The following is a 12,617-nucleotide window of genomic DNA, read 5'->3' as shown; positions in this document are numbered from 1 at the left end:
GGAAAACACCACAGTAATTAGTGCAGACAATTTACTTTCATCAAATGTGAGCAACATATAGTCTTTCACTGATCAGCTACTCATGAAAATGTGGGTTACCATGACCTAATATTTACAGTATGCAGAATCAGAGAAAACTGTCAATGAATGCCAACAAGGTCTATTTTAGGCCCTGTCCACACTACATAACCGATCTTGAGAACCATACTCAAAACCGCTCTAATTAATACAGCTCAAAGCGTCCACACTGAAGGACCGTTTCATGTTTAGTCAGGCTTAATGCGTCCACACACCATTAAAATAGTTCAGTTACAATTCCCAGCAGCGCAACAAACCGTGGAAATGAATACGATAGTATCCCACCATGCACTGTATTTTATTTTAAAATAATGTGTTATGCCCCATATTAACAGAGGTCCATATTGCATAAATGAAATATAACAAGTATTGTGGAAAAAGTAAATCCGAACACACACACACACACACACAAGTAGGGCTTGAAGTTTTCAGGTTTTATTTTTAATCAGGTGAAGTCCCTTTAAATAAATTGAGCTGATTCTGTTTTATAATTAAACTCAGAAAAAGCTGTTAATTACAAAACAATCTTTGTTTTTACCTTCATATCTTGCCTGAGCCTAATTCTGGTCCTCTTAATTTTATTTCAAACAGAGCTGACAAATTACGTAATTTGTTCATTCCCGATCCTACTTTTAACTCGCATTTCATTTGTGCAGTCGCCTAATTTAACGCTGTGTTTTTGTTATTTATTATTATTATTTCTTTCTTTCTTTCTTTCTTTCTTTCTTTCTTTCTTTCTTAGCAGCCGCCCTTATCCAGGGCGACTTACAGTCGTGAACAAAAATACTTAATAATAATTTCAATTTCAAGGATCACAGTACAAGTAATAATACAGTTAAGAGCAAGATAAATACAATGACTTTGGTTCTAGCAAGTACAAGTACGATTCAAGAAAGATTTTCCCCACTAGTTTAACAGAGATGTCCTGAAAGATTTTTTGAAGCCTAAAAATGAATACTTAGTGCAGAGTGTACAGTGATAGCAACTCCTTCGGGCGCCTGCTCAGAGTATTTCGCTAAACATACCACAAAGCATTTTGGGATATTGGAGGATACACAAAAAATGTAGTTCGGTATTACAGCGTCCACACTTCTGATAAACTGCACTACCTGATGCGATCTACTTAGAACCGGACTCGAGACTACCTCCTGAGGTGGTCTTGAGTCCGGTTCTCGAGTACGGTATTAAATGCTGCGTAGTGTGGACGCAAACCGTATTTAGCACTTTTAAGCCGGCTTAAATGCAACTAATACGGTTTAAAGGCATAGTGTGGACAGGGCCTTAGTTATTCAAACAAAAGTTTGAATAAACTGAATATGGTGTTAACGGTATAATGGCAAACATTAACAGTAAAATGAATGCCTGATTGTCTTGTCGGTATCCATAACTTCAATACACTCAATAAAAAAATAAGGAACTTTTATTAAAAAAAAGCCAAAGCCAGATGTTTTGACTTGTTCCTACTTCTGTGCACTGTGCAGGGTCACAGCTGCGGAGATGTTTACTCTTAAAGAAACAAATTAAATTGGTTGTCCAAGAAATCTAAAATTTCTGATAACAACTTACTTAGGCCAGACATTTAATATTGTAAATCAAAATGTATGATTTTTAAAAAATCAAACAACAGAAGGCTGATTTTGTTAATTTAACACATGAATCAGTACACTGTGTATCTTACCTGCAGTTGTTGATATTGTTGCTGCCCACAGCATTGGAAGGGAATAAGCGACTCAGCTTATTGATTTCAATTACTTCAATGCAGCCAGTAAAGTTGTATATAGGCTCAGCAGCCTGAAAAATAAAGCATTTATTTTCATCACTGTTATCATTTCAAAAGGCAACTACACATTCAGAAACAATCAAGAGTCTGTTGTACAGTACCAATGACTTATGGACAATTGTGGTATACATTGTTTCAAAACAAACAAGCAGAATACATTTTTCTTATTGTATTATATTTTTTAAAGAAATACATTTAAAAAATCAATTAGTCATTTATTGGTCTTTTGAAACAGCCCAAGAGCAAATGACTAAATCACACAACAGTATTAATGCAAGCATTACAATCATATTTCATTTTCAATTCAGTCTTATTTTAAAGCTATCTAAATACAGTATGAACCAGTCTTTAGGTCACCCTGGTCTAACCAAGCACCGCTCTTATCAGTTGGTAAACACCAGAAAGGGATTTTTTTTCAATAAAAATAAATTATAATAAAGCTACTCCAACTGTTGGTGACTATTTCATTTAGTTTTCTAATTTTCTACAAATGTCCTAAGTTAGTTGTGAAATACTTGTCAAAAATATCGAAATGTTACCAACACAACGATCCTCCTTTATAATGCTGTAGTCAGGGGTAATATGTAGGAGACCATTTAATTTGTGCTTCACTAAAATGAGAATACATGCTAGAGTAATGGCATTAAGGGGCAAATTCTGAACCATGGCCATACCACCTCATAATTTGTTCCACAGTATAAAGGACTGCCTTATAACGAGACACCACTGTATATATGTCAATGCTCTATAAATATCTTAGAGGCACATTTTTCTATCCCATATCTCTTAATGGCAATTTGGCTTTCAACAGAATTGTGCTGTTGATGAATCACCGTGTTCTGTTAACTGTGGAAAACACAAGTGAAACATAAAAGGTAACCTTCCCAATTCTCAGCCTTCCACTGAAGTGAATGAAATAGTCCATGTAATGCTGGGATAAACAAGGCAGCTGTTAATGTCAACTTCCAATCAATAGTACTACACCAGATGAAACCATGCCCTTTCATAAAGGGAAAACCAAATGAAGTCCTGGGAATCAGAAAATGATTTGCTGAGAATTGGGATGGCGGTTTTGTTTGTGAGTGAGCTTGGCAGGAGTATAGGGAGAGTTGAATGTGAGCAGTGGAGAACAGCAGTGTATTACAGGACTGAGTAATTCTGTCTGTGCCATACAGGAATATAGCAGTAGTACACACTACTATGGCTCTTACAATCCATTCCAATCCAAGACCTTGAACCAATCAGGAACTTCATTGCCTAATTGAACACACATATTGCATCAAACAATGAAAGGACTAATTGGAACAAGGCTCTGAACTGCTCAATTCAATAAATGAGACATGGTTAGAATAAGCACCTGGACTTGAATGGATTTAAAGACCCACCGGGGCAGTGCCACTAGCTTACAGGGGAAGTCTAGGGAATTAGGTCTCTTGCTCTGTGGCTGTACTTTAGGCCTGGTGAAAAAGTATCCCTGAGTGGGAAGCCTAGGACTTTCAAGGCGATATACCTCTGAAGCCTCTTTTATTTGCTGTTAAACCTTTGACCCAGGTAATCGCTATAATATCATTATTTATTTCTACTGTACAGTATGTTCCTGAAAAAAATATTTACTCGGACCAGGTATACATTTCTATTATAGCTGAACTCTTGGAATTGTCGTTATATTCATAGAATATTAGTTTAACAACCATCAGAATAATATCAGTTTAAAAAAAAAAAAGATTACAAGGGTTTATATGCTAAGAACATCAATACATTCTTTAATACAGGTTTTTCCTAAGACATTGCTAAAGTACCTGTTGATTTCAATTACTTCTACAGGACAAAACAAAAGCAAAGACATGCTATCACAGGAAAAAAACATACCTACTTCTAACTTAAAAGGCTATACACTGTAATGGGTTCGTAAATGTTATGAGCACTTCGTTAACTGCCAAATGCAAAAGGCAGCTGGTTCTTCCAAAGCTAAAAATGTTATGAGCAATTACTGTAACTGACTAGGTGACACTGCCTCTTTTAAAAAAGCTTGTAACACATTTAACAAGAATTCCATGGGGACTTAAAGGTACAAAATTAGGTGGACCTTGAAACACCTACCAGTTTGTGATAATATGCTGTGCACTTATGCAAGTCTTTGAAATGATTAACAATATTACATTGTAGATTGTAAACTACTATATTTATTTGAGTTTTGTAATTGCCTTTTTGTTTTATCTTTTGTACATTTGTTGACTAATTAAAACTCAATAAAAACTAGAGAACATATATGATAAACAAAATTTAGCAATTTACCTGATTGGGCCAGTAGCTAAGAGGTAATCCACCGATGAAAAGAGGTCCTGTTTTCTGATTTGCAAGTCCTGACCAGTTATTACTAGGCATGCTCCTCACTGTCGGTGAGCCAGACACAGTCACTTCAGCTTCACAAGGGGTTAAATATTGCCTGAGCACAAGTTTGGAAAAAAATGAGAGAATACATGAAGTAATAGCCCCTAATCACAAAGATTTAACCTACAAGTTTTTATATTTAAAGTATTTTTCATATCAGGATAAAACATATTGTTAATAGTGTCCATGTATTATTTTTTTTTTCATTTTAACAATTTTACCTTACCTGAAAAAAAAGTTTTTATGATGTTGTGACAGAGATCGAATGAGTCTTAGTGTTAGATCTCCCTTTCGACCTGTGAGAGCACGGTGTACGAGGAACAGAGTACCCTTAATGAAATGGCACGACAATTTATTCCGTAGGGTAGATGGAAGTCGGTCAGTTCGGAAGGGGGCGGAGCTATGGCACCCGAGCTCAGTGACCCAGACGGTAAGCGGCGTGGCATCCGAGGACTGGAGGAGCGGATGCGCTCGTTAACCTCGGGGTCATGGGCAAGGGTATAAATAGGGGGCATGGCTTGAGTGATCTGTTCCTTTGCATATGGTTAAATTATATGACCAAGAAGGAGCCCGTTTGTGAGATCGACCGTGAGTGTTTTGTGTCTGTGTTCTAACACTGTGTGTCTTGTGTGTTGTTGTCTCACTAAAGATTACTGAGCACGATCCGGAGCTGCAGCCGCAGGCCAGCGACAAACCCGGACTTCACCACTCACCTTTTCACTACTGGAACTGTCTTTTGTTTTGCACCTTTTAGCACTTAAATCACGCACTGTCTTTGTGTTTGTGTTTAGTGTGGGTGTCGGAACGGGACTTTGGGGTTGCGGGTCAAACCCGTAGGATTATAACGAGAAGTGATACACGCCGCTGTATCACTTCCAGCATTATTATTAGTTACAGGTTTTGCCTTGAGGCTCTGGACATTTATTAATTTAAATAAACACCCTTGCACCTGTACCAACGTTTGTCTGTGTGATTCTTCTGCACTGCACTCACCTGCACGTCATTACCACTTTGCCACACGTGGTTGTCAGAAGTAAGGATGGACTACGCAACACTGTCGGCGCTGCTGGAGCAGCTGGACAGCAGACGGGAGGTGGAGGAAAGACGGAGAGAGGAGAGGTACACTGCGCTGATCGAGAGGGTCGGGCTGGCAATACCTCCCACAGCATCAGCAGAATGCAGCTTCAGAGCGCCCAAAGCACGGACGCAGAAAATGACGGCGGATGATGATCCAGAGGCATACCTGGTGGCATTTGAGCGGCTGGCTACCACCGCGTCATGGCCCCGACAGTTCTGGGCAAGCCAGCTGGGACCCTGCCTGATTGGGGAAGCGCAGGCAGCCTACCAGGCGATGGGGGATGACGACGCCGCTCAATATGACCTGGTAAAGCTGGCTATTCTCCGCCGTCTTAACATTACGGAGGAAACGCACCGAGTGAGGTTCAGGGAGTACAGGAGGTCCCCGAACGTACGCCCCAGGGTGGTCGCGCAGAAGCTCTGTGACCACATGATACACTGGCTCACCCCGGCGCTAAAAACAACTGCCCAGATGGGGGAGGCCATCGTCATTGAGCAGTTTTGTCATGTGGTCGGCGCCGAGACCCAAGGATGGATACGGCGCCACAACCCCGACACCCTGGAACAGGCAGTCAAGCTCGCTGAGGACTTCGAGGACTCCCTGGTATCCGCCCAGACCGGGCTACTCACCCCACCTCAACGGAGCGGCCGAGCCCCACCTCCTCTCTCTGCTCCATCAGCCCCACCACCAGGACCGGTTCAACGACCTCCAAGAGCACCAACCCCAATGGGCGACCTTGCCTCCTCTTCATGGAGACCAAGGTTGGCCCCCAGCTGGGGTAGAGGTGCTGCCCCTGCCCCGTTGCCATACCAGCAGCGGGACAGACCATTTAATACTGTGCCCTCCTTTCCCCCTACCTGTTTTAGGTGCCGCCAGCCGGGACATCAGGCTAGGTCATGCCCATCTGCGATGGAGTGTGACGTGGCCGTCTGTAATCTGGCATCTGAAGCGGGTAAGCGAGGGAAAAATGGTCGGGAGGGGCCTTGTATTGTTAAGGTGATTTTTGGAAATGTGAAAACCCATGCATTAGTGGACACAGGGTGTGGTCAGACCTTAATTAGAGCATCTCTCTTAGGCGGTATGGTGTGGCAGCCACAAGGTCAGGTGGCGATCTCCTGTATCCATGGAGACACGGCAACATACCCCACAGTAAAAGCATATTTATCGGTCGGTCCGATGAAACGTTCCCTGGTAGTTGGGGAAGCGGAAAGGTTACCACATCCCATTATTCTGGGTCGGGACTGGCCCAACTATAAAGATTTATTGAAATTAAGGGCAGTCCCGGCCATACACGCAAATGTGGCAGAAAAAGTAGAAGGGGAAATGATTGGTAATGTTTTTCCCTTTCAAGCGGAAATGTTCTCTTCCCTGTTCCGGCCGAAAAAAACAAACAAAGAGAGAAGGCTGCGGAAATGGGAGGGAGCGTTAATGAGACAAGGCTGGGGGCTGGTGGGAGCCTGTTATAACGGTGAAAAACGTCAGTCGAAGGGGGTCGGAACGCAGTGTGACCGAGAGGGCGAGGTTACTGGGCCATCAAGGGCAGATGTTACTCCCGCCCCGCTCAATATACCGGACATGTGGCACTCGAATGTGAACCTAGTGTGGGAGCAGGACAATGACCCATCACTGGTGCACATTCGGGGACAGGTCCGGTCCATTGAAGGTAAGGATGTTGAAGGCGCTGGGGCACTAGTATTTCCACACTTCATTATCAAGGGGCAATTACTATATAGGGTAAACCTGGCCGCGGGCACAGGACATCCTGTAACACAATTATTGGTCCCCCCGTCTTGTCGGCTGGAGGTCATGAGGCTGGCGCATGATATCCCTTTTGCGGGGCACCTCGGAGTTGACAAGACAAGGGAACGGATATTGGCTCGATTCTTTTGGCCAGGTCTTTATAAGGAAGTGTCGAAATATGTAGCCACATGCCCAGACTGCCAGAGAGTAGCGCCGGGTCGAGTGCGCCCCGCCCCTTTGGTCCCACTGCCGATTATTTCCACCCCCTTTGAACGCATCGCAGTGGACATAGTCGGCCCTTTGCTACCTTCTGACTCCGGGTATACGCATATATTAGTGGTGGTAGATTACGCAACGCGATACCCAGAGGCAGTTCCATTGAGGTCCACTAGTGCTGCTGCGATAGCCAAAGAACTAGTGCAGATTATGGCAAGAGTAGGGATCCCCAACGAGATATTGACTGATCATGGAACTAATTTCTTGTCAAATACGCTACAGCAGGTATATAAATTACTAAAAATACGTCCCATCAGAACGTCGGTTTACCATCCACAGACGGACGGTTTGGTGGAACGTTTTAATCAGACTCTAAAGGCGATGCTGAGACGATTTGTGAATCAGGAGCAAAAACATTGGGCATCGCTTCTTCCCTACCTCCTTTTTGCGGTGAGAGAGGTGCCGCAGAGTTCGACAGGGTTCTCCCCCTTCGAGCTCTTGTACGGCCGACAGCCTCGCGGCATTCTCGATCTGTTGAGAGAGGGGTGGGAGGAGCACAAAGGCTCGTCCAAAAATGTAGTGCAGCATGTGCTCCTACTGAGAGATCGCCTAGATTTGGTCGGTCGTTTGGCCCAAGACAATCTCAGATCGGCTCAGCATCGACAACAGCAGCATTACAATCAAAATGCATTAATCCGAACTTTTCGACCTGGAGACAAAGTAATGCTGCTACTTCCCTCAGCGGAATCCAAACTATGTGCTAAATGGCAAGGGCCATATGAGGTGATTCGGGCTATAGGAAAGGTGAATTACGAAATTAAACAGCCCGATCGCCGTAACAAAAAAGAAATTTATCATATAAATTTATTAAAGCCCTGGCAGGCAAGAGAGGTGTTATTTATAGCCCCAGGCAATATAGAGGATGATTTAGGGCCCGAGCTAGAACCCTCTAGCACAAAGAACATTTCGATGGGGGAACAGTTACTTCCTGATCAGCAACGTGAACTACGTAGGTTAATTGAGGAATTTAGCGATGTTTTTTCTAACACGCCCGGTAGAACTAACCTCGCTGAATATGACATTATCTCTCCCCCAGGTGTCACAGTGCGAGAGAGACCTTACCGGATCCCGGAAAGTCGACGGAGTGGCGTTCGCAAAGAGGTATGGGACATGCTCGAACTTGGGGTGATTGAGCCTTCCAGGAGCGAGTGGTGCAGTCCAATTGTGATAGTGGCCAAAAAGGACGGCACCAACCGCTTCTGCGTTGATTTCCGCAAGGTAAACGCTATTGCCAAGTTTGATGCGTATCCCATGCCTCGGGTCGACGAACTCCTAGATAGACTGGGGACGGCGAGGTTCATCTCCACTCTGGATCTGACGAAGGGATATTGGCAGATCCCGTTAACTCGTAGTTCTAGAGAGAAAACCGCATTTTCAACACCAGAGGGGCTGTTTCATTTTACAACCATGCCGTTTGGGTTACATGGTGCGCCTGCTGCCTTCCAGAGACTGATGGACCAGGTTTTACACCCACATCGTGAATATGCGGCAGCGTATATTGATGATGTGGTCATTTACAGCTCCACCTGGCGAGAGCATTTGGCTAGGATCACAGCCGTCCTTCAGTCTCTAAGGGCAGCACGGCTGACAGCTAACTTGCGAAAATGTGCGTTTGCCAAAAAAGAAATGCAATATTTGGGGTTTGTAATGGGGAATGGCAGGGTGAAACCCGTTGTCTCCAAGGTCCAGGCCTTGGTAGACGCGGCAATCCCCAAAACCAAGGCTCAAGTGCGGTCGCTACTGGGGTTAGCCGGTTATTACCGCCGCTTTATCCCCGAGTATGCCACAGTGGTTAATCCCTTAGTTGACCTCACCAAAAAGAGCGCACCAAATTCAATTAAATGGTCAGAAGAATGTCAGGGGGCGTTTAATACTGTTAAGCAGAGACTTTGCCAGGCCCCTGCTCTCATCACGCCAGACTTCACTAAGAGATTCATCCTCCACACCGATGCTTCGGATGTCGGCTTGGGTGCAGTCCTGTCTCAAATGGTAGGCGGAGTAGAACACCCTGTTCTGTACATAAGTAAAAAAATGCTCCCTCGGGAGCGCAACTACTCCGTCGTCGAAAAAGAGTGTTTGGCCATTAAATGGGCTACTCACTCTTTAAGATATTACCTGCTGGGACACTCATTTGATCTTGTCACTGACCACGCCCCACTCAAGTGGTTAAGCACAATGAAGGACAGCAATGCCCGGATAACTCGGTGGTATCTGGCATTGCAGCCCTTCATGTACCATATGGTACACCGTGCAGGGAAAGACCACCAAAATGCGGATTATTTTTCCCGGGAGGGGGGAGTAATGGGAAAGGTAGGTTTAGCCGAGTGTTCCTTCGGCTCCACTCTGAGCGGTGGGATATGTGACAGAGATCGAATGAGTCTTAGTGTTAGATCTCCCTTTCGACCTGTGAGAGCACGGTGTACGAGGAACAGAGTACCCTTAATGAAATGGCACGACAATTTATTCCGTAGGGTAGATGGAAGTCGGTCAGTTCGGAAGGGGGCGGAGCTATGGCACCCGAGCTCAGTGACCCAGACGGTAAGCGGCGTGGCATCCGAGGACTGGAGGAGCGGATGCGCTCGTTAACCTCGGGGTCATGGGCAAGGGTATAAATAGGGGGCATGGCTTGAGTGATCTGTTCCTTTGCATATGGTTAAATTATATGACCAAGAAGGAGCCCGTTTGTGAGATCGACCGTGAGTGTTTTGTGTCTGTGTTCTAACACTGTGTGTCTTGTGTGTTGTTGTCTCACTAAAGATTACTGAGCACGATCCGGAGCTGCAGCCGCAGGCCAGCGACAAACCCGGACTTCACCACTCACCTTTTCACTACTGGAACTGTCTTTTGTTTTGCACCTTTTAGCACTTAAATCACGCACTGTCTTTGTGTTTGTGTTTAGTGTGGGTGTCGGAACGGGACTTTGGGGTTGCGGGTCAAACCCGTAGGATTATAACGAGAAGTGATACACGCCGCTGTATCACTTCCAGCATTATTATTAGTTACAGGTTTTGCCTTGAGGCTCTGGACATTTATTAATTTAAATAAACACCCTTGCACCTGTACCAACGTTTGTCTGTGTGATTCTTCTGCACTGCACTCACCTGCACGTCATTACCACTTTGCCACAGATGTATTTCTTTTTTTTTGTTTGGTAATCTGATGTGTTTTTCCTGTATTTTCCAAATTACACCTATTGCCAGTTTGTATTGCGAGTGGTGTCAATGGGGAAAAAATTGTGAACAAAACAACACATACACAGCATACAGTACAGCCAAAAGAAGCCAGCGCAGCTAGCTTGAGGAAACTAGTGTGTCACCATGGTTTAATAGAAGACCTAAGGCTATGTCGCTCGCGTGAAAATTTAGAGGTGAATTTACAGACTTTTATTGGGTTCACCTAGGTGCTACTTAAATGATTATGCTAATTCAGGGATTGCAGCCTCCAAGCTTTAGGGGAGATTGAAGTTACCCAAAGCTGTTCATAATTCTGAAACAGCACTAAAAGTTATTTCAAGTGAACCTGGAAGATAGGAAAACAGCAAGGTTCAATACATCTCACTTATACTGTTATAATTTAAAGACATATTGCAAGCTCTTTGAGATTAACCAGGCATTTTGGATAGGTTCTGATTTTGGACTTGAACTAATAATTTGCTATAAATCATCTTAGGTTTCTTAGAATATTTATTTAACCTTTCTATAATAATTTGTTCATTAATCTGTGCACCTGTCTGCCCAGAAAAAAAATACTTTGGTGCCTTTAAATATCGAAAATACATTTAAGGAAAACTACATTTTTTATTCAAACAAGAATGAAATATTCTTTGTTATTACTACCACATTGTTTTTAAACCGGACAGCTGGCGGCACACGTTTTGGAGGACATTATGTGTCCGTCTTCGTCTCTCCCGAGTCAGCGCGAGTGTGGCAGCAGTGAGCCGGGTTGAAATAAAAATAATTGGGCTTTCCAATTGGGGAGAAAATGAGAAAAAATAATTGCAGATTCCAAATTTTAGAAAAATAAAATGACAAGAATTAAAATAACGTATTTTTTATTTATTTTTCTGCTTTACTGGTTTTGGCTGGTTGAAAACAGTGACACATGAATCGGCTTTATTAAAATACTATGTAATTGTATGAGGAAGAACAGAACTGGACAGACTTATTTGAATGTGTGTAGAGCAGTCCAGTTAGCTGTTCTGGTCAAATTTATCAGTCACTTATAATAAGAATTATTAAGAATTAACTTAACACCAATTTCCTGTTTGTGCGAATTATTTTGGAATAAGTTTGCCCTAGTTTAAACAACGGATATTGGGAAATGTATTAATTAAATAATTAAAATGGCCTAACCCAAACCTTAATCCCAAATCAACTGGCTCATATTTAAATTTGTACAGAATGACTCCAAGCCGATGGGGTCACATTTCTACCTGCGGATCATAACATTCCACGCTTCCGTATTAATTAGTAATAACACAGTCACAATTACTAGACAAAGCACAGATGTAAGATATGTTTTCTTTCCATTTTTTTTTGTCATGCTGCAAAAATACATCTACAGATTTCATTTTCCACTAAAAATACATTTTTTGTCATGGTTTAACACTGACAGGAGGTTTGTGTTGAATGAACATACATAAGACACGGTTTCCATGGATACTGTAACTTAGGAAACAGACTGCATGCAACCTGATTGAGAAAACACAAATATTAAGAAAGATGGTAGGATTTCAACACTGTTATAATCAGGGATTGTTTCACTTCAATTTGTACTTTGTATGCCACACTCTTTTTATAGTTGGCAGTATTCTATTACAAAACATACACTTTTTTTTGAGAAAACTGCTCATAACTGAAACTTAGCTGTTTCATGCTAGTTTTATAATTTAAAATGTTCCTTTAAAAAGAGGACAGCATTTGAACACGCTGATACATCTAGGGCCCACTAGGTTTTACAATTTTCTGTAAATCTTGTGTGAGCTATATTAATTTCATGCTTTTCTCCTCTGATTCACAACTTACATTTACCCATTTCCAGATTATTTCCACAATTTGACACAGTCTGTGAAAACCATCTGTATTACTTGAACAAACAGAGCTATTATTGCACTGCCCTATGCAGAACAAAGCCAGGTCATGAATGCCTGAGATATGGGCCTGGTTACCACAGATTAACTGGAAGGAAAGATTTAAACAAACAAATACATAAATATATACATAAACTTGACATTGGTGTTTTTTTGTGAACAAAAATGTAGCATCCACTGGGACA

General features: G+C 42.7%; 1 protein-coding gene across 1 annotated transcript in view; it reads right to left on the bottom strand.

Moving 5' to 3' along the window:
* Window positions 1-12,617, bottom strand: part of eys (eyes shut homolog) — a 458,209-nt gene that overhangs the window by 133,167 nt on the left and 312,425 nt on the right. Inside the window, exons 41-42 of the mRNA XM_034921306.2 lie at window positions 4,154-4,304; window positions 1,757-1,869 (exon numbers count right to left, since the gene is read on the bottom strand). Of these exons, the coding sequence (XP_034777197.2) occupies window positions 1,757-1,869; window positions 4,154-4,304 (264 nt within the window). The remainder of the gene's footprint in view (window positions 1-1,756; window positions 1,870-4,153; window positions 4,305-12,617) is intronic.

The sequence above is a fragment of the Acipenser ruthenus genome, chromosome 5, assembly GCF_902713425.1.
Source record: "Acipenser ruthenus chromosome 5, fAciRut3.2 maternal haplotype, whole genome shotgun sequence".
Classification (NCBI taxonomy): domain Eukaryota; kingdom Metazoa; phylum Chordata; class Actinopteri; order Acipenseriformes; family Acipenseridae; genus Acipenser; species Acipenser ruthenus.
This window is presented reverse-complemented; position numbering and strand designations above follow the sequence as displayed.